This window comes from Apiospora hydei (assembly GCF_038363865.1).
Source record: "Apiospora hydei strain CBS 114990 chromosome Unknown utg000002l_segment0_segment0, whole genome shotgun sequence".
NCBI lineage: Eukaryota > Fungi > Ascomycota > Sordariomycetes > Amphisphaeriales > Apiosporaceae > Apiospora > Apiospora hydei.
This window is the reverse complement of record NW_027117361.1, coordinates 1,975,917-2,003,335: the sequence shown is the minus strand read 5'-3', so window position 1 is coordinate 2,003,335 and position 27,419 is coordinate 1,975,917. Positions and strand designations below refer to the sequence as shown.

The 27,419-nt window shown below is 53.5% G+C and overlaps 9 protein-coding genes across 9 annotated transcripts; 7 read left to right on the top strand and 2 right to left on the bottom strand.

Annotated features, from left to right (window-relative positions):
- Positions 1–8: 8 nt before the first annotated feature.
- PG997_000641 (uncharacterized protein) lies at positions 9–2,169 on the top strand (the record flags this gene model as incomplete). The annotated part of the gene is made up of 3 exons (XM_066804956.1): positions 9–73; positions 1,066–1,941; positions 2,043–2,169. The coding sequence occupies 3 exons, from the start codon at positions 9–11 to the stop codon at positions 2,167–2,169; spliced, it is 1,068 nt and encodes a 355-aa protein (XP_066674729.1).
- Positions 2,170–2,370: 201 nt separating this feature from the next.
- On the bottom strand, positions 2,371–4,238 carry PG997_000640 (Cytochrome P450; the record flags this gene model as incomplete). The annotated part of the gene is made up of 4 exons (XM_066804955.1): positions 2,371–2,528; positions 2,602–3,124; positions 3,208–3,941; positions 4,004–4,238. 4 exons carry the CDS (start codon positions 4,236–4,238, stop codon positions 2,371–2,373), a joined length of 1,650 nt encoding a protein of 549 aa, XP_066674728.1.
- Positions 4,239–5,816: 1,578 nt separating this feature from the next.
- Positions 5,817–6,909, top strand: PG997_000639 (uncharacterized protein; the record flags this gene model as incomplete). Its single annotated transcript, XM_066804954.1, has 2 exons — positions 5,817–6,606; positions 6,710–6,909. 2 exons carry the CDS (start codon positions 5,817–5,819, stop codon positions 6,907–6,909), a joined length of 990 nt encoding a protein of 329 aa, XP_066674727.1.
- A 4,876-nt stretch (positions 6,910–11,785) lies between these two features.
- PG997_000638 (uncharacterized protein) lies at positions 11,786–12,598 on the top strand (the record flags this gene model as incomplete). The annotated part of the gene is made up of 1 exon (XM_066804953.1): positions 11,786–12,598. The coding sequence occupies one exon, from the start codon at positions 11,786–11,788 to the stop codon at positions 12,596–12,598; it is 813 nt and encodes a 270-aa protein (XP_066674726.1).
- A 617-nt stretch (positions 12,599–13,215) lies between these two features.
- Positions 13,216–13,467, bottom strand: PG997_000637 (uncharacterized protein; the record flags this gene model as incomplete). The annotated part of the gene is made up of 1 exon (XM_066804952.1): positions 13,216–13,467. The coding sequence occupies one exon, from the start codon at positions 13,465–13,467 to the stop codon at positions 13,216–13,218; it is 252 nt and encodes an 83-aa protein (XP_066674725.1).
- Positions 13,468–13,739: 272 nt separating this feature from the next.
- PG997_000636 (uncharacterized protein) lies at positions 13,740–15,478 on the top strand (the record flags this gene model as incomplete). Its single annotated transcript, XM_066804951.1, has 2 exons — positions 13,740–14,421; positions 15,390–15,478. The coding sequence occupies 2 exons, from the start codon at positions 13,740–13,742 to the stop codon at positions 15,476–15,478; spliced, it is 771 nt and encodes a 256-aa protein (XP_066674724.1).
- A 783-nt stretch (positions 15,479–16,261) lies between these two features.
- PG997_000635 (uncharacterized protein) lies at positions 16,262–16,789 on the top strand (the record flags this gene model as incomplete). Its single annotated transcript, XM_066804950.1, has 1 exon — positions 16,262–16,789. One exon carries the CDS (start codon positions 16,262–16,264, stop codon positions 16,787–16,789), a length of 528 nt encoding a protein of 175 aa, XP_066674723.1.
- A 2,941-nt stretch (positions 16,790–19,730) lies between these two features.
- PG997_000634 (uncharacterized protein) lies at positions 19,731–20,202 on the top strand (the record flags this gene model as incomplete). Its single annotated transcript, XM_066804949.1, has 2 exons — positions 19,731–19,975; positions 20,022–20,202. 2 exons carry the CDS (start codon positions 19,731–19,733, stop codon positions 20,200–20,202), a joined length of 426 nt encoding a protein of 141 aa, XP_066674722.1.
- A 3,072-nt stretch (positions 20,203–23,274) lies between these two features.
- PG997_000633 (RNA binding effector protein) lies at positions 23,275–25,816 on the top strand (the record flags this gene model as incomplete). The annotated part of the gene is made up of 7 exons (XM_066804948.1): positions 23,275–23,486; positions 23,539–23,692; positions 23,828–24,140; positions 24,276–24,402; positions 24,576–24,631; positions 24,678–24,910; positions 25,538–25,816. 7 exons carry the CDS (start codon positions 23,275–23,277, stop codon positions 25,814–25,816), a joined length of 1,374 nt encoding a protein of 457 aa, XP_066674721.1.
- Positions 25,817–27,419: the final 1,603 nt, after the last annotated feature.

The following is a 27,419-nucleotide window of genomic DNA, read 5'->3' as shown; positions in this document are numbered from 1 at the left end:
GAACCAAGATGAAGCCGAAGTATAGACGGGCACGTCTGGATGCGGCTGAAATAGCTCGCCGGAAAGTTGCTTGGTGAATATAGTAGCATATGTCTATGTAACCCGTTATGTTGATTTGATGAGAGAACCCTGGCTGTTGCTTGCTAGTCCATCATTCTAGTTGTCAGCCGCTAGAGGCCTACTCTAGCTTCACAACCCATAACGGCGCACTTAGCAGCGTCAAAAGACAAACCCGCGATCTTAGCTATTCATCCGGAACTTTGTTTCTTCAGACTGAGCACAGATTTACTGATTAGGAATCAATTGACTATATCATTCTACCAGTCAATCTCAGCATATAGCAGACAGATAGAGCTTCCTGCGATTTATGGCACCTCGCACATCCCAAGAGTCCGAGGTCCGAGAAAATCTGTAAGCAAATGATACGATAGCGGGTCAATTGAGGGCTCGAGACAGGAAGCTTAGGCGATTAGTGCCCTGGCGGGAACAGAATGCAGCGCCATCCAACCCCCACGGCAGGTGCAGCAGCCTATCATTCCACTGTACAATCGTTTCCAGCGCTCTAGCCCCTCATCTACACGCTACAACAGCCGCAATTCTCAACGTCCCGCATTCCATCGAATTACTCATCACCAAATGAACAGCGCCCTACTTGGCTGTTTCCACGCCAAAGAGACATGCGAGATGCATAATTCGTATACTTCACTCTTGGAACGAAACGGACCAAGCCTTACTAGCAAAAGATTATGGCGTTTCTACCGTCTTTAATTACAAAGCACTTTGCCAGAAGTGTATCATGCTTTGGTTGATATCATATTGGCACGTAGTGTCTCTGAGCATATATAATGCATGGCGAACCGGTGCCCCCTATCCGATGACTTTCCCCTGATATATCTATACATTCCTGAAGCATCTCATTCCCCAATTTCAGCCAGTTGGTAACCGCAAGAGTCCTTGTCAAACTATCTACTTACTTGAAACCCACAATTGTATCCAGCATGGGCATCAGCACCAACAATACCTCAGATATGTCCGCCAGCCTCCAACAACAAGCCGCTTTCGAAGGCACCATCCGCGGCTTTCTCTCCCGCCAGTTCACCCGCCCCAAGGCGCTCCCCAAGATGCCACCAGCCTCAAGGACCACGTCGCCATCGTCACCGGCGCCAACGTCGGCCTCGGCCTCGAAGCCGCCCGCCAGCTTCTCGCGCGCGGCCTGTCCCACCTCGTGATAGGCGTGCGCTCCCAGACCAAAGGCGACGCGGCGGCGGCCGCCCTGCGCGAGCAGTTCCCGGGCGCCACTGTTTCGGTCTGGCTCGTGGACATGGAGTTCTACGCCTCGGTGCAGGCGTTCGCGCAGCGCTGCGGCGACGAGCTGCCGCGGATCGACTATGTCATCTTGAACGCGGGGCTCATCACGACCGCGCCCACGACCAATGAGGCGACGGGCCGCGAGCTGACGCTGCTGGTCAACTTCCTGTCGACGGTGCTGCTGACGGTGCTGCTGACGCCCGTGCTCAAGGCGAAGAAGCAGGCGAGCGGAGGTAAGAAGCCGCCGGTCCTGTCCGTCGTGAGCACCGATCTCGTCTGGTCCACCGACGTGCCCCGGCACCAGCCCGTGCTGCCGCCGTTCCAGGACCCCAAGGCCATGGGCGGCATGGAGAAGTACCGGCGGTCGAAGATCCTGCTCACGCTGTTCGTGGCGCGGTTGGCGGCTGAGTACGTTAGCCCGGAGGACGTGGTGATCAACTTGTCGAACCCGGGCGCGTGCAAGGGGACCGACTTCTTTCGCGGGGGCGGCGCCGTGGTGAAGGCGGTCATGGGGGTGATGCAGGCGCTGATCGCGAGGACGGCGGAGGCGGGTGCTTCGAACTACATTGATGCGGTCTTGTCGTACGGGGCGGAGAGTCATGGAGGGTTTGTCAGTGATTGGGCTGTTAAAGCGTAAGTCACCCTCTTCTCTGTTGCCTCTATCAGCTACCCCGCCCCCCTTTCTCAGGGGGTCATAAACCCGCAAGAAGAACACATGCTAACAAGACGAATAGACTTCCCGAGGTTTGGTACAAGCCTGAAGGACGTGAGCTGACGGACCGGATATGGGAAGAAACGGTAGAAGAGTTCAACTTTGCGGGCCTATCGAGCATCTTGGAGAGTCTGAAGAAAAGCAGTTGAATAGGAGCGCGTGTTCCCAAAGAGATATGATATGGCTTAGAAAAGCATACGTAGAGCGACTTTACGTTTATTTACCCTTCTTTCAAGATTAACGTGCTCAGTACGAAAATCGTCAATCGGTCGAGGATGGTAAGCTCAAATGCATCGAGGTCCTCTATCGATGCGTCTATGGGACAAAAAAGGGACAACGCACTTCCACTCCTAGAGCGCGCGTAAACTTGCGAATGTCATATCGGGCAATCGAAAGATTGTCTCGCTGGCATTTAGGGTCTTCATATCTTCCGGTAGCTCCAGGAACTCCAGGTTCAATACGAGCAGCGCGACGACAGTGCGAAACTCCATGACAGCAAGCTTGCGGCCTGCATCAATCATGCCACCGAGGAACGTAAGCAATCTAGCATATAACTTGGTAAAAAGCGAGCGGAGACTTACCGGAGCATCCTCTATACCCCCCACCGAATGCGAGCTGCGGTAACGCGTACGCATCGAATACTTCCTTACCCGTCTTTTCGTCCTTCACAAGCCACCTCCGCGGCTCAAAGGATCCCAGATCTCGGGTAACATCTACATCCCGCAAGATGCCTTCCCGCGCAGCCAACTTCGCCTCAGCAGCTCGACTACTAGCCGATCGCTTCTCCTCGTCCACCGGATACGGCGCGTGGTCGACGTGGTAGTTCATGAAGATCTCGGCGCCCTTGGGCACGAAGTGGCCGAGGATATGCATGTCGACGACGGCCTGGCGGAGGTTGCCCTTGGCCACGCCGGCGAGCCGGAGACTCTCCTCGCACGCGGCGTCGAGGTACGGGATGTCGGCCCCGAGGAGCTCGTCGACGGAGGGCGTCGTGGTGTGGGGGAAGGCAGCTTTTAGAGCGGCGCGGAGGTCGGCTTGGGCGGCTGGATAGGACTCCATGTACCGCATGAACCAGATCAGGGAGTTGGCTGTTGTTTCGTAGCCCTGTTTCAATTGAATATGGTTAGCGAACCTGCAGCTGGTACCATACTTCTGATCATCATCCCAGAAATGCCCCTTATACATACTGCGAACATCATCAGGAATGTGTCATCCAGCAGCACCTTATCCTTCGTCGGATCCATCAGGGGTCGTCCCGACTTCTTGGCCTCGAGGACCTTGCGCCGAAGCACCAAGTCCATCATGCAAGTATCATTCTCACCGGCCTCCAACTTGCCGAGCTCGAGACGCTGGAATCGGTCCACGGCCTTGCGCATAACCAGACCAATCTCCGTGTCCACCGTCCTCCGAAACTGGCGGTGGCGGGGCAGATACGCCGCAAGCTTCTGGACCAGTACCGGTATTCTGGAGCTCGAGTTCTTCGCAATCATTTCAGAGACGTAGTCTACTTCGCTCCTCAGCCGGTATCCTCGAGGAGGTGGACCTAGATCGCAATGACCACCATCGCCGGCGTCGCTCTGGCTCTGTAGTAACTTCTTGATCTCGTGTCGCGTGATGCCCGCCTCCTCGCCCACCAATGCCACCCAGATGGCATCGAGCGTCGCATTGTGCAAATCCTCCACGACCTCAAAAGACCTCCCGTCCGCCTTGAGGCGCCAGAGCTCAAGTAGATCCAGTGTAGCTTTGTATATGCTAGGCGCCGCGACCCTGCGAAGGAAATCGGCCCCGAACGCGTCGGCCCAAACCCGCTTCTGCTCCTTGATCTCGGGTGTGTTGTACTTGCCCATGAACGAATACGGGAAGAAGTTCTTGAGCGTCTTGATGGATATGGGCGCCCTATCGAACTCACGACCGCGCCGCACTAGTATATCCTCGATCTCGCGCGGGTCCTCGATCATGACCAAGGGCGCGCCCAACAGGGACGGGAACAGCACCTGCGCGAGGGCTGCCGCAGCTGCTGCGTGCTGATGGCGAACATGGAGGCGGAGTACTCATTGGTGGCCTTGATGACGGGGACGAGCTCCGGGATGTCGCCGGTCAGGCGGTGGGCGGACTGCTTGTTGTAGGGGATACCGGCGAATGGCTTGGGGTGCAGCCGTCGCCGGGCCGTGAAGACGAGGGCGAGGGAGGCTAGGAAGAGTAGGATGTATGACAACATCATGCATATATCTCAAGACATCTGGTCAGAAGTACTGATACCTCATTAAGAGAGAGGCCACGGTGATGCGAAAGATATGTGCGTGCACTTATGGGCAGGAAGAAGACCTCGTCAACCAGAGGTCAGACGAGGTCGAGTTCCTCCCTGGCGGCAGAACATGCCTCCGACGCCAACAGCCAACACAGCTGAAGCCATCATTTAACTGGATCTGTGATAGTCCTCTCGCCTGTAGAAACGACAGGTAATAGGCGCCAAGAAAGTTCGTTGGTTCTCTTGCATGTTACGCGACCCCCTTGCTTACCAGTGTGTCGGGAACATTGATTCAATCCATGATCCTCCGCGCATAGTAAAATAGGTGAATGAGACCTCAAGACTTCAATCGCTTATTGTTCCTAGTTATAGGCCATACGTGTCTCGGTATACTGCCTTGCAGGAAACCATTTCAGGTTGGTTAGTTGGTCGTAAGAATAGGTGTCTTTGCAAGACCTTTGTCGCAGCTTAGCTGGAGGGCACCAAACTCATTCCTGATGTCGTATGTAAAACAGCACGATAACCAGCCGCATATATCATTCGTGAAATGGGTATAGAAACTGACGGGGAGATTGAAAGACGGATAGGTAAACTTTACAGGCGATTTGGACCCCATATCTTCCCCGCCTCGAAGCCATTCCCACCCCTCTCCTTGCTTAAGCGAGGTGCTGCCGTGAAGGGTGCCTAAGGCAACCACTGATTGGCAGTTGCCAGATTCTAAAACTCACATCGCATGTGAGAACGGCTGCTTATGTTTGAGATCTGGCTATCCGGCTCCTGGCTGAACAGCAGTTGGATGAGATGAACGACCCCAATTGGTTAGAACCCAATGCACGATGAGCAGCGACATCTTTCGCTGTAACCCACCCTAAAGTCATCTTGATCATCTTACTTGCCCAGGACATAAACCAAGATGTAATTGTGCAACATGAAGATGCATATATATCGTGATGGACAATTATATATCATATCAAGAGACCGTTGATAGTTCAATGATCCCGCCGACAATGATAGCGACCGACAAACAGCGAGTCGTGGAAATTGAATCCGAGCAGTTGGGTCGTGTTTGGTGGGGCTCCTCGTAATCGCCAAGTTGTCGACGGCTGATCCCTGGCTCCCAGTAGTGAATACGGAGGGGCCGGCTAGAGAAGTGGTATCGTCATTGGCCGAACCAGGAGCCCTGGCGCTCCACCGGGCAGGGGGTCGGGTAGGGGGGCTTGCTTGACGGCTTCCGTTCGGAGAAAGGACCAGCAGCTGGGATGGGTCAGGGAATGACGATCATCGACAAGCACAAGCGCTGGAGCCCAGCAGGCCCAGGTCCCCCCCCAAAATGACGGTAGACGCGGTCCCTAGAGCACAGAACGAGCCTACATTAGTTCTGACTTGCCCAAACCCGTCTTGGCCGCTGTGCCTCTTTTTTCCTTTCCTATCCTTCTTGTACACGACAATGTTGGAGACGGCAGGGAGGGAAGCAGTCTCGTGCCGTTCTGTAACATTGTACTGAAGTAGCCGTCTGTCGGACCGTTGGATTCTGGGTGCGCGCGCAACATGATACCCGCTAGGTCCGGGCTAGGCCGAGTTGTCGTTGCATGCGCTGTCTTGGTCTGTTTCTCCTGGTTCATCTGCTCTCTGTACCCCGGTTACCCCATTTTCGGCGGCCCAGGCAGCAGCGAGGCCGTAGTGCACATCCCGCTACAGCAGCAGCAGTCGCGGGAGGTTGACGTCGTCGTCGCGAGCACCAAGAGCGACAACACGACCTGGTTCCACCGCCACCTGCCGCCGCAGTGGCAGAAGAGCATCTATGTCGTCGACGACCCCAAGGCGCGCCTGACGGTGCCGCAGAACAAGGGCCGCGAGGCCATGGTGTACCTGACGCACATTGTCACCAACTACGACGACCTGTCGGACCACCTCATCTTCTTCCACGCCTCGCGCTTCGCCTGGCACAACGACGACCCGGACTACGACGGCCTGCCGACCCTCCAGAACTTCCAGCTCCCCTACCTGCGCCAGATGGGCTACGTCAACCTCCGCTGCGTCTGGGTCATCGGCTGTCCTGCAGAGATCCGGCCGATGGAGGATGCGCCGCAGACGTCCGAGGTGGAAAGGAGGGATGTGCCGACGGCCAAGGAGGTCTACAAGGACTCCTTCGAGGAGCTCCTGCCCGGCCACCCGGTGCCCGAAGTCGTCGCCGTGAGCTGCTGCTCTCAATTCGCCGTCACGAAGGAGGCCATTCAGCGGCGTCCGAGGGAGGACTACATCCACTTCCTCGAGTGGTTGCTCAATACCCCCCTCGAAGATGCGTTGAGCGGGAGAGTTTTCGAGTTTGCTTGGCACAGTAAGTTTTCCATCCCACCTCAGCAGTCGGCCCACTTTGGGGGTTTTGCACGCCTGTCAGTACCCGAGACAAGACACGTTTATTTACCACATCTCATTTTTAGTTATCTTTGGCCAAGAAGCCGTGCATTGCCCCTCGCCGGAAGCCTGCTACTGCAACGTCTTTGGTCTCTGCGGCCTCAACTGCACAGAGAGCGAGTGCGACGGGCGATACACCCTGCCACCAGTGTCGACTCTGCCAGTTGGCTGGCCGAAAGTGGGCTGGGACAAAGAAGAGCGGCCCTTTTCTGGACCCCTGCTCTGATTGATCGATTGATCAGCGAAACGCGAAGCGAAGCGAACTGAGAACGTTGAGCCAACACGAACATTGGCACATGCATAGCGAAGCGAAACGAAACTAGATGCAGGTTGCTTGTTGCGTCGTATATTTGCTGCATTAGATGTCTGAAATAGCGCACGTCGGGCAGGCATATGCGCAGTTGCGGGAGAAACTTACTGCAACATTTTACTCTACAGGCGTGCCTGCCCCTGAAGAAGCAGCTAGAACCTTATCGATAGAAGTGAGCTCAGTTGGCCGGCAGTCACAGGGCACATCCATCATGTCTTCATCGGAATCGCCTTCTGATGATCGCAAGCATACTATTAATAGCGAATTGAATTTATCAACCTGTTTATTCTCGCGCAAGTAACTGATATGTTTGAAACTCCTTTTCTTCGGCTCCCCTAGGATCAGGGTCCGTTTTGTTCTTTGGAAGAAAGTTGTTTCCACGTGGGATGCGCCCTCAACCCTCAACCCCAACTACCCCACTAGGCACACGACGCTACGGGTGGGGGATAGCGGAAGGTTACTTTAGCTAGCGCCGAAACTGCGCCCTCACGCCCTGTCCAAAGCTCTGACCTGCCACCAAAAGGTTGGGTTGGGCTAATTGGAAGCCATACAAATCTGTCTGCAATGAAGTCGAGAACCTGGGTAGCAGAAACCCGGTACTGAGGCTGGCAGTCATCAAGAGGCTACATGCAATTTTGGGTAATGTAGCCGCATTGACGAGAACTCTAGGAGTATACTACTGCATGTTGAACATTCACTTTTCTCGATTGTGTTGAAGCCGTGGATAACCGAGTTGCTACTCTCCTACCGTACACTTAAGATGCAGGTACTTTCAGTGTCGCACTCGAGGCAAGCTGCATCCCAGACGCATCCCCAGGTCTTCCAAGCCTCCTGTTTTACGTCGTAACGGCTTCACGCAAAATAGGGGCTGGGGGGAAGGAGCAAAAGCTCCAAAGATTAACTTTCTTGTTTTTGGCTCTAATTAATACTGGACTCCCTGGAATCCCCACGCCCTGAAGACAGTGACCGGGGCAAAACAAGGGTCCATACATAAATCTGAGGCCAGGATATCTGTGCTGCAGTAAGGGGCACTGCCTACACCTGACACCACAAGCAGTATCCAAGATAGCTCAGATATGAAGCCTCGCTCTAGATGGATTTGCCTTCCACCAGCAAGGTTTTATTATTACGTGGTTCGTAGGTATATAGGCAATATTCTTCCCCCAGGGCTCTGGTCACGAGCTTGGATTACTTCACGCATGCTGGGACTGGCAATGGCGACGGCCGTACCCTCGCTACAGTTTACTGGCAGGACGGAGGCGCGAAGCGCTGGAGTGTTGCTGACGACTCTGTGTTAGGATCACTCAACTTAAAGTCATACCAGACAAGCCAGGCACCCATCCCAACCTTCGGACCCGATCCCCGAGATCCTGTTTCCCTTTGGGAAATAATTTCGGCCGCGGCCCCACATCTCCGGTGATGCTCTCAGGCAGCCTGAACAATCACCAGAGCCGAACAATGCCCTCCGATAATGCTGTCTAGAACAGAGTAAGGCCGCGTCCGACCCGTAACGCACGGGGCCGATGCTTCAGACCCTAATCGGGAATTTCTTTCGGGCCCTAGCGTGTCCAACCTCCGCCGAAAGCCGATGCTCTGAGCCCCAATTAAGCAATTATCTCGGCCGCTAGCCATTCCAGTCGGCCGAAACCAAGGCCGAGATATGTCTCAGTTATGTTGAGCATATACATGCGCGCTCTGCAGCCCGTTCTGGTACTGCGGCAGAAATTTAACTCATGAATGTGGTAATATTGGCACTTGTGCTCCGTTAAGCGTTCTTGCAAGGCTCAAAGGCTCAGCGCTCCCTGTGAGTCGTGCGGAGAAGGTGTCTTTGAACTTAACCCCTGCCGGAATGAAGCAACTGGGGGATCATTTTCAAATCGCACCCGGCTCTCACAGGTCTCCCTCAACAGGATTCAACATCAAGGAGTGCATGTAGCCTTCGTGACGTTTCACCTCAGCCACGGCTACTGAACTCTACCAGTTCGGGGCTACACTCGGCAATTTCGATCTTGAAAGTTTGCACCTTGCTACATATTGCCGTTTTGTGAGTTTACTAGTCATCCAGCCTCCTGTAGTGGGCTTTAGCGTGCATAGAGAGTCAACCTTGCATTCCATATCAGCATATGTGATAGCTGTCATACGTTTTCCAACCCCCTTTGGTTTCAAGGAAACTGAAATCGCATTGAGCAAGACACGCCCAATGCCCCGCTGTCTCATATAATAAGTTCTTGGTCTACTACTTCGACTCGCCGAAGGGTGTCATACTGTATGTGCCACCGTCAAAACCGCATTGCACCCTGAGTCACATCGATCTTGCCGTGACTGGGAACGAGTATGCATGCGGAAGTCCAGTCTCGAATTGACTCCAGAGGCGTGTCCCAAATAAGGGCGCTGGACCTCTCCTACTCGACGAGTATTCAATGCCGTTTTTGACTCAAGCATTCACTTGTCTACGCTCAGTACTTAAACGATCCTTCCTTCAGATATCGCCGACCTCAACACACACCAAATCGTCGACCACACCGTCAACTACGGCGTCGATTGCATCGTAAACCATGTCGTCGATTGCATAGTAAACTATGTTGTCGACCACATCTCCGACCACATTGCCGAACACATCGTCGACAACATCGTCGACCCATCAGAGCCTCTCGCTGAAAATGCTTCACTTGGTCGCTGCCTAATCCTCCTTAGGCCGCACCTTTCGATCGCCCCGCGGATAATCAAGGTATACCTCTCGCATTCAGATCACTCGCTCATTACTCCGCCATCGCCTCGAACGCCGCCCGCAAAAATTTCCACAGAAAAGTCCAATACACTCCTTTCCTGGATCGACAATCACCCAAGGGAAAAGCCCCCGCATGTCCAAAATCACCACCAAATCTCTTCCCCATGACCTTCACCACTGGAAATTATCATACTATGGCACTTGACTCTTTGTCACGTCAAGAAGTATTGCAAGCTTTCTGCTTTGACAACAGTACATGGTAAGCATAATCACTCACACTATTCGTGACTCACGTGTGCTGAGGTTTCATTCTTGCCACCAGCACATCTCCCTCCCCAGAGAAACTACCTCAGAGTCAGAAGGCCAGGCATTGACACCAACAGTGACTCGCAATCCAGCCTGTACTACTATCATGAAGTGCAGAGCGAGTGTCATTTCTATATTATGAGTTGACAATCACCTCTGCGCACTTTCCCAGGTCAGTGGCTTCATCTCTCGGGGGGTATGAATACCTCCCATCTTTCCCCCATTCCCATCCTTCCCTCCATCCTTCAACAGATTCACCTTCCATCTTTACTTTTCTGGTTTCTGTCCTTCCATCCTTCACCATATCCTTCAACAGCTTAACACTTACATATCTTCTCTCTAAAGAAAAGACCTTTTCTTTTCTCTAGCAACTACCACGTCAACCCTTCTTCTCCGAACGCTCAACCTTCTCGCCACAAACGAATTTCACCTGCGCATACGCTCCGCAGGAAGTGAATCTTCCTTCCATCCTTTCCTTCACATCATTCTCCTCTCCTTCATACTCCAAGACACCATGGACATATCATCAAATCAGCTCACACTACCATAGCATTACGCATTTACGGAGTTGGGTAAGTTATATATATGCTGTTTTCTTCAATTACCTTTTGGTTCTTCCTTTCTCTCCCTCTTCACGAACATCATAAACCCGAAACCAAGCTTTGTCACAATACCTAAACACATCACCACCGCACTTATCCCCCAAAGAACACAAGAGTACTTGTGCCAAGGTAGGTTACACGAATCCAACATCTTTCACATCTTCTACCCTTCATATCCTGCTGTTGCTTCACCTAATCCTTCACATTATGCTCTCCTTCGGAAGTCCCTGGTCACATCAAGATCCATTACATCTATGACCGTGAGCCCTAGTTGGTATTTTCCCTGGCTTCCCATTCCCCAACTTTCACAGCACATCTCCCGTTCCATCTGCTTGCATGGCACGGCAATAGCAATATTGTCATTTCACCTCGAATTCAAGTTAAGCGTTGGCCGGCGCAAAGTTCCTTTCGATTTGGTCCTTATACCCGATTTTCGTCGTCACGTACTTTTCCTACATCTCTCGGCCCGGTTCACTGGCGGTCGTATCCGTTCGCTACGTGGGATCCGGTCTTTTCGTTTGCTTCCTCAAAACTTCACTATTCCTAAACAACACTTTTGACGAAAGCCGGGTTGACATCAGTTATTTTGATCCAGCGTGTTTGCCTGAAACTCGTTCCTCTTTCGTTGGACTGGATTCTTCCCCCGTTGAATTTCGTTTCGTTCCACGCCCTTCACTACGCGAGTATGATACTAACCAGGCAGCTCACGCAGGCGGAGCCTAACTTGGAAGACGGAGAAGACGAAATGTCGTTGTCCCTGGAGGTTTTGTACCCAGAATACCAGGTAAGTTACCCATCATCAAGGCGCAGAAGGTTTTGTGGGCTCTTCGCTAATTCTGAAAGTGAAGCTGGGGGCGCTATAGGGATATGCCCGCATAATCATCCCCAAGTTCGAGAGGGAGCCGTACCAGCTTCAGAAATTCCCTGAAGTCGTCGAAGTCACGGACAAGGACATCCAGAAGCACGCGACCGAACTGATCATCCGAATGGACAAGGTTCGCAAGGCCAACGAGGATAGGCACCAAGTAAGTATGGACATATATGCCTCCACATACTGATGGATGGGTAACTAACGTTCTATCAGACGAGATGATGCATGAAATTGCACAGCTTCCCAGCGCTGTCGCATTTTCTTCTGCTGCGGACGTCAAGCTGGATGGATGACGTTGTGGCCTCGTGCGGCTTCAGAGTGCTGAGAGGCGGGAGCCTATCCTCCTACGACTCCTGCGACACCCGCAGCACAGACTACGGCTCCGTCGACTTCTCGGGCCCGATCTCTGCGACAGACGGCTCGATCTGCCACACCCAAGCCTGCTGCACAAACCCCTCAGACTCAGGGGCTTCTTGGGTCCCACGATGGAGGCCTAAGATCGCACCACGGGTCTCTCGGGCGGTCGAAGGCAGCGTCGGCTTCAAGCAGGAGTACCTGGACCACATGAACAACTTCAAGCCCCAACCGCTGAAGTCGGTCCTGGAGGAAGAGGAGCCCGATGATGACTTCTTCTTCCATCATCGATGGCTACGGCGATGGTTACGTCTTGCCTCCCTGCCTTGCACCTTCACCTTGCAGCCATGCCTTTACCTGCCAAAGGTCATGAATCTGCTCCCGGACCTCAACCGACGCCAGCGGGAGCACACCTGCCTGCTCGCGAAGTTCTACCGCATGCCCGTCCTCCTGCACTTCGCAGAAATCCTCCCCTACCACAAGTACTTCCACCTTGGAGACCCCGAGCCCCTGGTACCCGACGCCTACCTCTTCTGTCTCATATACACCGTCGGGCGCTTCATCGACAAACATGCCGTCCTCCCCAGAAGATTCGGGTTCATGCCCCTTTATAACCTGGCAGACTCCTTCGACTGGAAACTTGACAGCCTTTCGTGCCGACACAGAATCTTCCATCTCTCCGAAGATGGAACATGGGAAGAGATGGACCCCTTCATCAACCCGGACGAATACTTCGCCGTATGAGCCGATGCAGAGAACGAGAGCCAGCGGACCGCAGGCCTCACCGCACGGTGAAGCTGCTCTACCACCAAGGCCGACGTCCCTCGAGTTGCCAAGAGCCTGTCCCCTCGCCTTCGAGGCAGAGCCCCACGACCCCGAGGAGGACGAGGATTAGGAAAGCTTGTATCTTTCCCTGGCCTCGTCGACGGCCAGTTCGTCGAGAATCTGGGCGAGCCCAACGAGCATGAGGAGTTCTGCCGGGGGTGGTCGTCGCTATACAAGGAACTAGCGGCGAGATACAACCAAGTCCGCGACCCGCTCCTGTCCCAGGCAGAGGACATAAACTTCCAAGATTTTATTGGAAGAGAGACTTTGGAGAAGGCACGAAGCCAGTTGTGCTGTTACTGGCGGTCTCCTTCTTGGCCCATGTGCAGCAAAGACGCTTCAGAGCCGCCTATGCCTGTCGACCCAGCCTTGCAACAGCAGATGGGTAACGCCCCCAACCAGCCGACCGCGACTGCGCCGGCACAAAACGCAGAGCCTATTGTTCCGCAGTTCCCACAAGCCCAAGGTTCTGTTCCTTCTCCGATGGCACCATCTGCGGGACCTCGAGTTTGCCGGGTCCAACTTTCGTCGAGCCGTCAGAGAGAGGATCGTAATTCCTTGAGATGTTCGCCGAGGACTACCCCGATAGATTCTCGCCGGAGGATCAGGAGATCGACGATGATAAGGCGGGCCTCGGCGAGCAGGAAGAGGATCTTGGCGAGCAGGAAGAGGATCCCGGCGAGCAGGAGGACCTCGGCGAGCAGGAGTAGACCTGCAGAAACGGGACCGAGAAGTTTGATGAGCTTCTGGCCATAGGCTACTTCGGGAAGTCGAAGATTAGCTATCATGACGACGGAGAGAAGGAACCCGGTCCCATGACCCCCAGCAGCAGACGACTCTGGAAGAGACGTTCGGAAGATGGCCGGTGCAGACAGCTTGCACCAAGAAGGGTTGTACACACGCAGAGCCGCTCTGGTGCTGGGTGCAGGCTACTCCTTACCCTATCGACACCTTACAACCTTGCCTGTATCTCTCCAAGGTCATGAATCTGCTCCCGAATCTCCTTAGCGCTAACCGCCGATAATGGGAGCACACCTACCTCCTGGCCAAGTTCTACCGCATGCCCGTCCTCCTACACTTCTCGGAGATTCTGCCCGACACGACCGGATGGTGCTGGACACTGCACGAGAATGATGCTGTCCAGCTGCAGACCATGGTCAGCCCGCACCCGCGTCGAGTGGAGTGCGTGCGGCACATTCATCTGCGCCACCTGTTGGAGGCTGTGCCAACACGATCAAGCAAGACCGAAGCGGCCAAGGCGCACGAGAACATGGGAATCAGAAGTCAGAATATCCCCGCCGGACCATCGAAGCCGAAGCCCACTCCGAGACAGACCCGGGCTTCCAAGATTCCCACACCAGCGACTCCGTCTTCACGAGTGTTTCCGGGGTTGCGGCCAGCAGTTCCACCTGATGCGCCCCTACCAGAGCGCGATGAGTTGAAGATGAAAGAAGGGAGGCGCGCAACCTCCATCAAATGGACCAATGAGCAGCTCGAGATTCCCACTTTCCAGATGTACCCTGTCGTCGCCCGGGCTTCGGGCCTCAAGACCGAGTGTATAGAGACTCGTGTGCCGCGATTCGTCGGCAGGGAAGGGGCTACCAGCTCTTTCCAAGAGTTGATGGGAAGGATATGCCCGCTGGGGCCTATCCTCAACACGAAGCGACGCCGGTTGGTGTTGCCAGCGAATTGGCTGTCGGCCCGATCCAAGAGCCTATACACTGTGTCTGTTGGCCTGCTCGGTATGAGGCGAGGGAGTAAGAAGGGGCGAGAGCAAGCGAGACGGAGACAAGAAAAGCCAAAGAATAGACGAGAAAAGCAAAAAAAGAGACGAGAGGAGGATAAAAAAAAAACGAAACGAAAACAAAAAAAGAAAAAAGGAAAAAAAAGAAAAAAGAAAAGCCACGATCCCCGTCACGAGCCCCGTCAAGGACGAACTCGAAGTCCCATGAGGCAACTTCGTGAACAGTTGGCCGGAGCCCCTGAACTGCTGGAACAAGAGGAAGAGTCACGATGTCGTGACGGGGGTCACGCACCCCATCATATCCTGAGCAAGAGTTCGCGAGCGCTGCGAGCAACGATGCTTCGAAGATGCCTGCAGAGTCCAACGACATCCACGCAGGCAAGCCGGAAGCATGCGGTCGTCCGATTGCTTTCGCGGACAAGCGCGCACAAATTGCGGACGCGCTGCCTTTTAACAGGAACCACGAGGGTTGCTTTTACACTTCACAAAACACATTGAAGGGTATGGTGCTTTGTCCGGGTGAAGCTGCCCACTCTCCCCGAGAGTCGGGTCACATTCAGGGATGAGAATGGCATGGCCCAGTTCGGAGTCGGCAAAGATGTCTGATGCTTCCTTCACCAAGGGCTCTTGCTCAAGAGCTGAACAGCCGTCTGACTCGTGGCGGGATCAACATCTGCCATCGGCAGAGCCAGCAGAGGGGAAGAGGGAGAGAAGCCGACTTCCCTGCCTGCGGAACGTACCTCTGGATCGTGGAGCAGGCCCGGCCTATATACCGATGCTTCCCGACCACCTCGGTGGTGACAGCCGGACGCGCCAGTTATCGCAATTTGTACTACGATGAGGCTATCAGTACCTCTGCCGAGCAGGAGGGAAAGTACACCAACGAGAAGTACATCGACAGAAGATAAGGCTTTTCAGCGCTGGAAGAAGTAAGTTCACCGAAAACTGAACGAATTTCAGTAAAAGAAACCGGACTAATGTTAATTTGTAACATTATCGTGCAGGGGTCGCGACATCTCAAAGGCCTTTCGGGACTCATTGTCCTGAGCCACTGAAAGCCCAAGGAAGGCTCGTTTAGCGACGCCAAAGCTGAAGAGTCATTAGACGACCGCCCCGAAAAGGTTGCTGAGGGCACTAAGGAGCAGGAAGATAACCCTGAAAAGCCCCAGCTGTGCTGTGTGCTGAGAGCTCATCGGGCACATTTCTCAACCACATCCGGCTCAGCCCGCCCGGCACGGAATCCAAGCCGTTCCGATTAACGACGGAGATATCGTGGAGCTGGGAATGGACTTCCGAGGAGGAGAGGAGATGATTTTCCGTTGCGTCCAGAGGAGAGCAGTCTTGCGAGAAAGCAAAAGGGGCAACAGCCAACCAGATGGACCTGTTGAGACCCATCCACCAGCGGTCGCAGTCTGAGATGGGAACATCCCAGCACAACAAGGAGACGTTCGCGTTCGGTTCGCCCTCGGCTGTTTCGTATCCTACGAAGCCACAGAAGTACGGGGATACCAAGCCTCAGAGCGACTGGGGGACAGAGCAGTTGCCGAGAAAGTGGCCAAGGCCGAACCCGCGGTCATGCAATCACCTCACGCCTGGTCGTCTTCGGTTCCCTGACTTTCGTTCCTGATTAATGAGAACATCTTGTGGTGGTCCTTTCCCTCGTAGCTGGGCTGCTGCTGATTCCTTCAATGACACACCGGACACGCATCTTGGCCGGGCACCTCCTTGGCTGACGGGATGGCGACTCTCGTTCGGGTCGTGCTCCGCACGGCCCCGGGCCCCCTGCTTCTTCCCCTTTGAGGAGCACTTCAAGCTCGATGGAACATTTGCCAGCTAAGATGCGAGGCCGGAACCCCTTCGGCACCGAGGCGGCCATCCTGGCTGCCTACATCGATGGACAGTGGATTCGTGGCGAGCTGTGCCGGGAGGACAGTCTCAGCGATGGCCCATTCGTGGCCATCATTAATGAGAGACTGACCAAATCTCGCAATGGCACGGCCGGCGGGCAGACTTCAAGTTTGCTGGCCTTGCGAGCGCGCCATCGCCAAGGATCTTCAGGTCCATCTCTCCCTGGTACTGCCGTCGCCAAAAGGCTTGCAGTCACTGGCCCTGAGCTGTTCGCTCACGCCCAGGCCAGAATCAAACTCCTCTTCGAGCGCCCGCTCATTAACAACATGGTCGCCCGATACTGCGCCATGTCCGCCAGCCTGAAGGAGCTGGGCGACGAACTTGACAAGTTCCCTGAGATCGTCGATCTCACCGACCGCGACATCCAGAAGCACGCGACCGAATTGATCATCCGAATGGATAAGGTTCGCAAGGCCGTCCTGCAGCTGTCGCTGACGGAGGTAAAACGTGTTTGCTGAGGAGTGTTTGACTGCCACACGCGAGATGGAGCTGAGAAAGAGCTGCTTTAGCGAAGAAGAGGAAGTTGGTTGTATTCAAGTCGACCAAGAAGGTTCAGGAGAGCTTGAAGCCAAAAGACGAATCCACAGTCGACAGAGGAACTTGATCTGGAGGGAGCCTGGGTCTTGGCAAAGCTAGTTTTCCTTTTGTTGTTATAGTACATGATCGTTCTTTTGCTTTTCGACTCATACCAGCGCAGGCCAGCAGAAGCAAGTGACTCAAAACCATGATCGTGCCCCTCCAGGCAACAAGAATACCTCCAATAATAGTCCATTCCCTGAAGATGCCACGGCACACGATAACAACCTTTTCTCCATCCTCCGTTCGATTCGGGCACGACAGCGGGGTGCGCTGATTTACCAAGTCTGCCAATGTCCGTGCTCCGATCACAATCTACGTCATCGGTACTCTTCCTGCCTCCCTGGGTTGTATGTGAGCCAGCACCCCTCGGCCTCTGTGGCGGCGGGCCACCCCCATAGGAGGGGTCCACTGTCATCGTGAGGTTGATGTCCACGCTCCGAGCCTCTACCCGGAACATATTAAACGCCTCTTTTACGACCAAAGCGGCCAACAATGTGGGACGGTGCCAACATACGTCGAAACCCCTGCTCTGGTAGGCCAAGTAGTTTGTGAAGCATTGGCCAAATGGGGCCGACATACTCCTCCAGGGCCATGTGAAGTGGCGTCTCGGTTTCACATGGCCCTGGAGGAGTTCCCTTTCAACAAACTCCTGAAACCGAGGCAAGTTGCCCTCGAATAGGCAATATTGTTGAAGGATATTGGAAAGAATACAAGAAAGAAGATGTAGGGAAAATGATATAAAATAAGAATGAGGATGGAGTCGCCGCACGATCTGTAACTTCGGGAAAAGGATTGGCTCTAAGGGTTGGGAACGTTGGGCCTTCCCTGACCAAGAGGCCGTGCTCGAAGAGGTCTTTGGACGATGGTCAGTTCAGAAAGCATGTGCCAAGAAGGGTTGCACTCACGAGGAGAAGCATTAATGCTGGGAGCAGGGCCTGCCGACTGCTTGCTCGAAGAGCTTCCCTGTTCCTCCATCGCTGCCTGCCACTGTCCCCTCAGATGAGGGAGCATACACTAAAGCAACATCCATCAGTTGCAGCAAATTTCTTGAGCTGCTTCTTCGCGTTATTGCAAGATCAAACTCTTCAAGGTATCAACCTTCACTTGTTGAGATCCGCAATCAACGAGCCGCGCCCAGCAACCATTCCACCTGTGTTCAGGTAATGGCATTGCCAACGGCAGGATTGAAGCCCTTAGAACCGCTGTTCTTGTCGAGAAGCACTGGCACTTGATTCGTCAGTCAGCGAATACGAGAGCCCCAATACCGAATACGCCAAAGAAAGCCAAGAACTAGTTATTGGGGAACTGGTACTTACCCTTGGAAACCATCGGCAAGATCCGACACCTCAAGAAGGAGGATGGCGAGCCACTATGGCGCAAAGACATCCAATACGATCCTGCAGCCTCTGTATGTCGTCTCGAACTGCTTAGGGCTTGGGAGGAAGAATTCCGTCGATGCTTGGTGTGTCTTGCCATGATGCTGAGCACCGAAGTAGGGGATGTCGTCGCCAGAGGATGTTGGCAAGAAGGGAGATGGCTCTTGGCGGTGACGGGTATGATGGCTATTGTGCTGTTGCGGGTGATGTAAAAGGGCTCAAGGTGATGTTTGCCCAGGTCGAGGGTTTAGAAAGAAACATTACCCAAGGCCTCGAGTCCTCTTGAGCCAGCGATGTCAGTTCGGATCCCAGAGGGCCCAAAGTTGCTCAGAGCAATGGCACGGAGGACTGCTGGAACGTCAAGATCAACGACAGCGAGTCCGGAAAGAAGGTGATACTGAAGGAGGGGAGATGAGGTTGATGATGTTGGAGGAAGCCATTGGGTCCCTAATCAACTATGGCCGAGGGAAAAAAGAAACAAGATAGTGTCTGCCCGTCCTGACCGCGATGGGGAAGACCAGAACTGTGATGAAGGAAGAGAAAAGGACTATGATGGAGAGTCAAACATCGGAGAAGATGTGGCCTTGTGGAAACAAACATTGAAGTACAGAGCAATGCACCAAAGTCGACTATGGGGCGAAACAACTAAGTCATGATGGATGGGTCGCGCTGGCACCTTCCCTGGCGCGTTCCTCCACTTCAGCCCCAAAACAGCACTTACACAGAATATTACACAATCACTCAGTCCCTGTCCGGGTGTGACTTCAGGGCTTACAAGGTCAACAAAAGAAATAGAAGATGCCAGGAATATTATGATGTACATCACCCACGCCTTCCAGAAATCGTTGTATACCCAACAGACTCCTCTGAGGTGATCACTGTTCTTCGCAGTTCTCCGGCAAGAACTACTATACTTACAAGGCGGTAGATGGGGCGTGACGAGAGAAGGCAGAGAAAAGGGAAGAGCAAATGGGAGCAAGAAGAAGGCCAGAAAAAAAGAACGAAAGTGGAAGGAGTGGTGTTTCCTTCAACATGCAACGGATCAATGCTATCACTCGCTACTATCGGCTTCCCGAACGCATAATAGCACCAAAGCAAGGCATATTTGTGGAAGGACCAGGGCTGCGAGATAAAATCGTGGGTCGGAGCCTTCCTAGGTGTTGTTGGCCGATTACGTATCAAGTATACAGCATGGGGTCGGCCAAAGTAATACCCGCCCGACGCAACCGCCTACCAGTCAGACGACCACATTTTTGTTCCACCCCTTCCTACTTCGACATCAGACCACTTTCAACCGCATGGAACAAAGGTAGCAGCGTCATGGTCGCCAGCACCGAAACTACTTTCCCAAAATGGAGTTGCAGTACGCTGCTGGCTGGCAGTGACCACAGCATCTGGAAGGACGGCAAGTATTTTGGCAACTGCAGTAACAAGAAACAACAAAATGACTGGTCCTTACTCCCCGCACTTCACACCTAACTATCAAGAAGTAGAGAAGGTGGGTGACCTGTCTGCGTTGCTTCTCCCGTCTTGGAGCAATTACACCTTTCCTGCCCCTGCCCCCTTTCTCGAGATCACTACCATCGAGACAGCCACTGCGTTCCTCCAAGAGAGTGACCTGACGGGTGCATGTATCACTGGACACTTGGAGCTGTCACTAAACAAGTGTTTCTGGTTTGTTGAGTACGAGTATGTTGAGAAAATATACTACTTGGTTCAGAAAACCCCGCAACAGCTCGGGTATCCTCGAGGCAGCCCAGTGCGACAACAAAGCTGGAATACAGTTCATGCTTTGCTATTTGCTTTGGCTCGATAATACGTTAGCCAACAGAAGCAAAACACTCGCTACCAGCCCTCCGCCTCCTCCACAACCCGGCAAGAAGATTTCAGATAACCTCTCGGCCGAAGAGAGTTGAGTTCCACTTCCAGGTATGAATTCCCAGACTTGTTCATGGAAGCTGCCAGCATCCTCCTATCATATACCAACCCAGACGAGGTGCCTTCGCTTTACTACGAGATGCTGACTTCCAAGACGAAGGAGTCTAGGCTGGGTTGACTGATGAGCAACAAATCAGAGCCACAGCAACAACAACAACAACAACAACAACAACAACAATCAAATGTTACGAGCATCGGCTCGAGAAACCACGGCCGAAAAGCCATCCCAATATCGCCTTAACCCCGGCACCGCTTTCGCTAGCTCTACGTTACCAGCCACTACTCCCGCCTGACGCCGTGACGTTTGCCAAAGAGCGGGCATCTCCTGAAGTACACTGTTGGGGCCCGCAATCCGCCCATACCGGAGTCCAAGCCTTCTCTTAGGGGAAAGGAATACTGCGGAGTCTGGGTCCATCACGCCATCACGCTTGTGCAAGCGATATGGAGTGATCTGGGGGTGGTAGGAGTTGCAAGAAGAGAAAGTAAGTCTATCATCACGGAATGTAACTCGCCACGCAACGAACTGACCATTTACAGGCTCCTATTCTTATTCTCTATTCTTTTTCCTATTCTTTTCACCTATTTCCTTTTCTCTATCCTTACTCTCTCACGCCGCAATCTCCCATACCACCAACACGGGCCTATTTTTCGAAGCCGCTCAGGATATACTTATCCAAGAACTACACCTCGGACCTTGCCATTCGACGTCACCGCCAAATACTGGAAGTGATCTGGCCCCTATGGAAGGTCAGCCGACGCTTCAGGAAGCTACGGATTACTTTGAAGTAGGGTTCTGCTAAGATATTTCTTTAGGGGCTTCCCTTTACTACCCCGTGATGAGAAGGATAGTCTCCAGCTTGGTTCCTGTTTCTGACCACAAGGGTACAACAGACTGATCAAGGACTGGCAGATGGTGTCAGATATGAACTAGCTATCCAGGGCAACTTACATGGATGCCTTGACCGCCGAGCTCTCCCAGTGTCACATTCGTTTCTTGTTCATTTTGCTTTTCGACGCATACCGGTAGGCCAGCAGAAACAAGCGACTCCAAACCGGGCAAAAACCCACCACACACATGGACTCAAGAAGAACGGACTATACCCAATACCCTCCAAATCTCCCTGGATCACGGAGAAGCATGCTCGCGGCCAGGTGTCTCGCAGGGGCTGCCAAGATGGCACACTTGAGCTGTTTCCTGTTGTCTGGGGCTGCATTAGCCATTTGCCATTCGTACACCATAGGGTCGACAAATTCACCAGAACCACTATACATCAGTGTAAGCCCTGAGCGGGGACCCAAGCCTGACGAGCCCCTCCCCTGACAGATGAACGGCGAGACAGCTTTGCAAGAAGAAGAACACATGCTGGTAGCAGCGAGCCCCATACCACTTCGACGCCGTATAACCCTCCCTCTACCCGCCCAAGCTCATGGAGCCTCTCCCCAATTCCTTGAGCACCGCCGCCGTCAATGGGAACACATCAAGAAGCCACCAAGGTCCCTGCCCCGATAAATGGACTTTGATATCTATCATGCCATCCTTGGGGCTCAAAAGAGAGAAAGCATTGATGACGGTTTTGTTTCCCTTTCTTGTTTCAGGCTGGGAATGGCACATGGCGTGTGACTGTAAACTTTTAAAGACAAACAGAATGCACCCATCCCTTTCAAGCACCATAGGTTCGTTTGTGTTGAAAGCACTACCAGTGCAGCTGTTACCGCAATGACCAAGAGCGAGCCGGGACTCGCAGGGACCCCGACGTTATTCACACAGACAAGCCATGGCGTGTTGGCTGCCACTTGCTTCCATGTTGAGTATATTGAGGAGCCATCCCAAGGTTGCAGCAACATGACATCCCCCTTCCACAGAGGCTTCAAGGGTAACCTTGGATTTACGGAGATACCCCACAAAGGACGCCGGCCGAATGGCGGTCCAACGGCGGTGGAACGGCGGTCAAAAGCCGGTGGGACGGCGGTCCAACGCCGGAGGAAGCGGCACGCGAGTCAGCGCGTCGTCGTTGAAGAGCAATACTTGTATTGCTCTATCAGAAGCACGTATTCAAGGCATCTTTCTGGTCACATACGTATGGGCCGAGAAAACTGTTGCAGTCGATGGCAGTTTAGTGTCCGAGTACATGGCACGACTGGAGAAAATGGGCCCACACGTTAGATCGTGGTGGATGTGCCGGTCTCCGTTGTGATAGGTAAGTTGCTGCGTGAGGGAAGCTATGATTGAAGAAGCTGACAGTGTGGAATAGGCTCAGGGCTTGGGGTTGCCATCACTTCCTACGTCATGACTAGGAATATTGCTATTTTGGCATTATTTTCTAGTATCCTTATACGACACGCCGCCGTCATGGGGGCCTGTGATGCGGCGAGGTCATCAGCAGGGTAAAACTAACCTGTCTCGTTTATATACTTTAAGTATCAATAACGAGGAGGAACAAAAAAGAGAAGCCAAGCAATCGGCAGAGTCCTCGACGAAGATTCTAAGAGGTTACGGCGAGAATGGGTTGGATGATATCGCCAAGTCATCTGATGATCGGGTTTCGGTCTTGTGGTCAAGGACTTCAAGGCGAAGTAAGCATACCCGAACCCGTTCCATTACCGATCCGTTCGGGGCAGCACATCTCTCCGTCGTAGTTCGACGACGTGCTATAGTGTAGCACTGGAGAGCACCTATTCGCATTACTCTCACAAAGCAAGATATATTTGCCAGGTAAGAAACGTCTCAGTCCTTCCTCACGATGACCCCGCTGACCAAATCTACAGGCTCTGGTGAGAGAGGGGAAATTCCAATGCTCCTTTCCTGTCCTGTAGAGTTGGTCTGAGTTCTGTCTGTCCTGGGGGTGGACTTTGTCCAGATTGCAACGGGAACCTCAACTCTGAGCAGACGGGATCCCTAGTATTCAGCAGGATATTCACCTGGGCTGGCAACTCGAACACCATCTTATCCTTCTCTCAGGAGGGCAACGCCCAGCTATGTTCCGTCGGCACTGCATCGAGCCTTCAGTAACCGTCTTCAAATCTATCGATGACGATGCTGCAACAGCCCAATGACCATGAGCTTTTCTGTGGCGTCACCTGCTGATGAGGACGAGCAAGAGCAACCTGCTCCAAGTCTGACCAACATCAGACGAGAAAAACCTGCAGCGCCGTCTCAAGAGGAGTCCAAGGCTGGCTTCCGTCAAGTTCTGTTTCTACCCCTGATCCTCGCACAAGAAGCTGGAAGAGGCCAAGCGACGACGGTGTCATGTTGGCGCAGATTGTGCTGTTAAGGAAAGCTTGCTTTCATAGTTGTCAGGACTACCATCCCCAAGGTTGGAGAGGCAAAGGGAGCCATCGTACATACTCGAAAGAGTCTCACAGCCTGAAAACTCCGTTAGCATTGACGATGGCCCTGGTGTCTACGAGATGCAGCCAAGAGACATGTCAAAGTCGTCGCCGTCCAAAGACAAGGAAGACCATTTACTGGTTCGTTTACTGGTTCGTCAACGTGGCCGCAGCTGGAGCCTCGGCGGAGGATCCCTTCGGCTCTGGCGATCATTCCACATCCTCGATTTCCCGTTAGCCATCCAACCAGGAGAAATGCCACTGCGGTTTCGCTAGGGCAAATCTCACACTGACCTGGGGTTCGTGATACCTGCGACAACTTCCTTCCGGGACGTTGACACTGAAGAATTGAAGGAGCTGCAAGGTAAACCCTTGATCGACATGGCCTTCCAGGACGTTTCCCTGGCATTTCCTTCAACCATCGATTCAATCGGCTACATGAGGTGCATATCACTCCATTCCTCGCAGCTCGAGTGCAAGTGGGCCGAACAGTCTTTCCAGAAACCCGCCCGTTCGCCCAACCCTCAAAGCGGCGGGAAAGGGGCCGCGTCCCGTACCCTTCGGGAGTTTGGGGCGGCTTCACCGCTGCGTGAGAGTTGAATCTAACAACAACAACAACAATCAAAATAGAGGAGAAGGCCGTTCAGCTAGGAGCCCGTGACAGCCCAGCCTTGGATATCCTGAGCAAGACCTGCACTTCAGGCAGTCTGCTGTTCGACTCCAGCAAACAAGAAGGGGGACGCTGCAACAGCGGGATCGCCAGTGAAAAAGACTCCCAAGGAGCAACAAGGTGAAGGCTCTGCAGCTGCTGCAGCTTCGCAGGATGTGACACCGACATCGCCTGCCTTATCGTCAGACACAAACGCAACCACAACCGCTCCGACCCCGAGCATATATATAACAGCAACAACAACAATCAAAACAACGGAGAAGGCCGTTCAGCCAGGCGCCCGTGGCAGCCCAGCCATGGAACTTGTTGCCGCCCAGCCTTGGAGTCTCTGAGCAAGGCCTGCACTTCAGGCAGGCCACTGTTCGGCCCCGAGCACACTGACGTCCTGGCTGCTTCTCTTCCCCATCTTTGTGCTTTGCCGAGGCGTTCCAGCACTGTGCCCTGAAGTCTGTGGAGATACGTGGTCACTCGAAGACTGCCTGGCCAAGCCCTACCAAGTATCTCAGAAGGCACCGCCTGCTCAAGAACCAAAATTGTCCCATCAAGGCCTCCAGGAAGCTTGCAAGAAGATCCTCAATCTCATTGGCAAGCAAGAGCAGCTCAGGGCCAAGACCATCGCGGTGCCGACTAAGTTCCACGAGAAGCTACGCAAGTACATTAGGAAGGAGCAGCGCACCACAGTCCGTAGCGTCAGTGATATTCCCTACTGCGGCCGTAGATCGAAGTTGGCGATAAGCTTCCATCCCTGAGTGGTCGCTGCCGACTTCTCTGGGCCAGTTCCAACTTCTGACCAGCGCCCTCTAGCATGCCAAAGCTGGGCGACTTTGGTTTGACACGACCATTTGGGATTCCCGTCAGCACCTTGTTCAGGAGCTCGTCCCTCTTTGGTGCCGTACACCTGATTTATTTCATGGCAAGAGAGCCCGGAACTAGTATCGAGATGTGCTCAGCAGGCTGCATCACGGCTTAGCCTTGGAAGTCCCAGTAAACACCTCTCCCACCCAGACCGCCGCCCTTTGGTACCTGACAACCGATATCTGCTTGAAGTTTTCTGTTTCTTCTGGATTGTCGTATGAGTCGAAAGGTTGGAAAGAAGAACCGTCTTGTCTCCCACGCATACCCTGCAACTCCGATCGGGTCCAAAACCTGGCTGAGAAGGTCTGCTTGGCAGTAGAACCTACAACACCAGTATCGGCATCTGGTCTGAAGGCTGCATCATGGCTGAGATGTACACTGGACAGACACTTTTCGCGGGTTGGGATCAGTCTTTGTCTGCAAACTGGAGGCTTCTCTTCCTATGACTCGAGATGCCTTAGTCTACAGGCTTCAAGATCTTTGAGGCCTTCGACCTCGGAGATGTCACCTCCAAATCCGGTGTTCAACCACTCAGAACACTTGTCTGGTCACTCGCCTTCTTCTCCGACCCGACAAGCCCCCTGAGCAAAGAGCGAGGCGATTCTGGTCTGGCATGGGCCTTTGGAATCCCCGTCAACACCCTTTCCAACAAGGCCGTCAAACTCTGGCACGCTGCACCTAATGGCTATAATCCCGTCTTATTGAGTCCATGTATCTGTCGGGTATCTGTTCTGTTTTGAGTCAGTCGATTTGCATGTCAGAACCGCTGCGAGCCTCCACCAGAGTTTCCTCTGGCTTCACACTTCTGCTGGCCTGCCGGTATGATTCGAAAAGCAAGAAGAAAAGAAAAGAAAAGTACATCTGATGTTTCTCTTGGTATTCCTCCCCTCGACAGGCATCGCTTACTTCCAACTGTCGGGGGGAGGGAGCATGAACACGACTCCAACTTCTATCTCCTCCCCGACAGAAACCGTCAACTTAGAACTGTCGAGGGGACGGAGCTTCAACTCAACATTAACTTCCACCTCCTCCCCCTGGCAGACCATGACAACACACAACTGTCGGGGGGAGGGAGCATACATACCTCCCACCTCCCTTCCTCCCCTCGACAGACATCGTCGTCCTCCAACTGTCGGGGGGAGGGAGGATACAACCAACCTCAACTTCTATCTCCTCCCCCTGACAGAACCTGGCAATCTATAACTGTCAGGGGGAGGGAGCGCAAATCCATCTTCAACTTCTTCCGCCTCCTCCCCTCGACAGCCAATGCCAACATAGAACTGTCGGGGGGAGGGAGAGGCATTCCCAAGGAACCAACTGCCGGACACAGGCTCCTCCCCTGGCAGACGACACAAACTTCCAACTGTCGGGGGAGGGGGCCGAAGAGGATATCAACACGGAAGAGGAGTGATCTGATTCCGGTCGTCCCCCCAGACAGACAAAACCCTCGTCGGGGGGACGACCACCAAGACACTCCACTGTGTCTCCTCCGGATCGGAGGCAACGACACGTTGGACGGAGACACCAAGTCGAAGACATTTATGCTCCACGACATCTGCTGGTCGAAGGGTGTCTGCGCAGAGTCCTTGCCAAATCGTTGTGTGTGTTGGTTTTGCTCGGTTTTGAGTCACTTGCTTCTGCTGGCCTGCCGGTATGAGTCGAAAAGCAAAGGAACAAGAACGTCGATGAAGCATTGATACAACCCGGAGGTCGAGGTTCTCGATGATGTGCGCGATCCAGTACTACATGTGCCGGTACTGCCATCTTGGCTACCCTGGCCTGGTTTGCCGACTTCCCTTATCTACATTGTTCTATCAACCAGGCTGTTAGCCTTGGAGACCTGTCCGCCGCGTTGCTCGACTTCTCGTTGCTGGGAGGAGCTTGTACAGTCGGTTGTGATACTAAGACACTGCAGATACGTCAGCAAGTTGAGGATCCCTGCTTTTCACCACCATTACCTTTTGAATCCCGTTCCACCACTCGACTGTTACTCCGGGCAGCTTCCTCTTCATTAGAAGATATGGGACCGACTTCTCAACATCATATCACCATCTTGTGATCGAAGAGGAGCAACGCTCCCCCGTCAGAAATAGAATCACTTTCATGCCCTGAGATGTCGGTGCAAAGAGGAGATGCCATGTCTTTGGGCTGAAGTAAAGCATCCCAACAAGAAGGAAGAAGGCGAAGAATGGTGAGAATGAAGCAGCGACCTCAATCGGAAAGAAACAAAGCGCGGCGCCATCCAGAAGGAGTGGTGTGGTGTGTCCCATAGGTCAGGTGTGTACTACCAGAAGCCAGCGAGTTCACCATGCTCGGTTGACTCAAGTCCCGAGACGTCTTTCT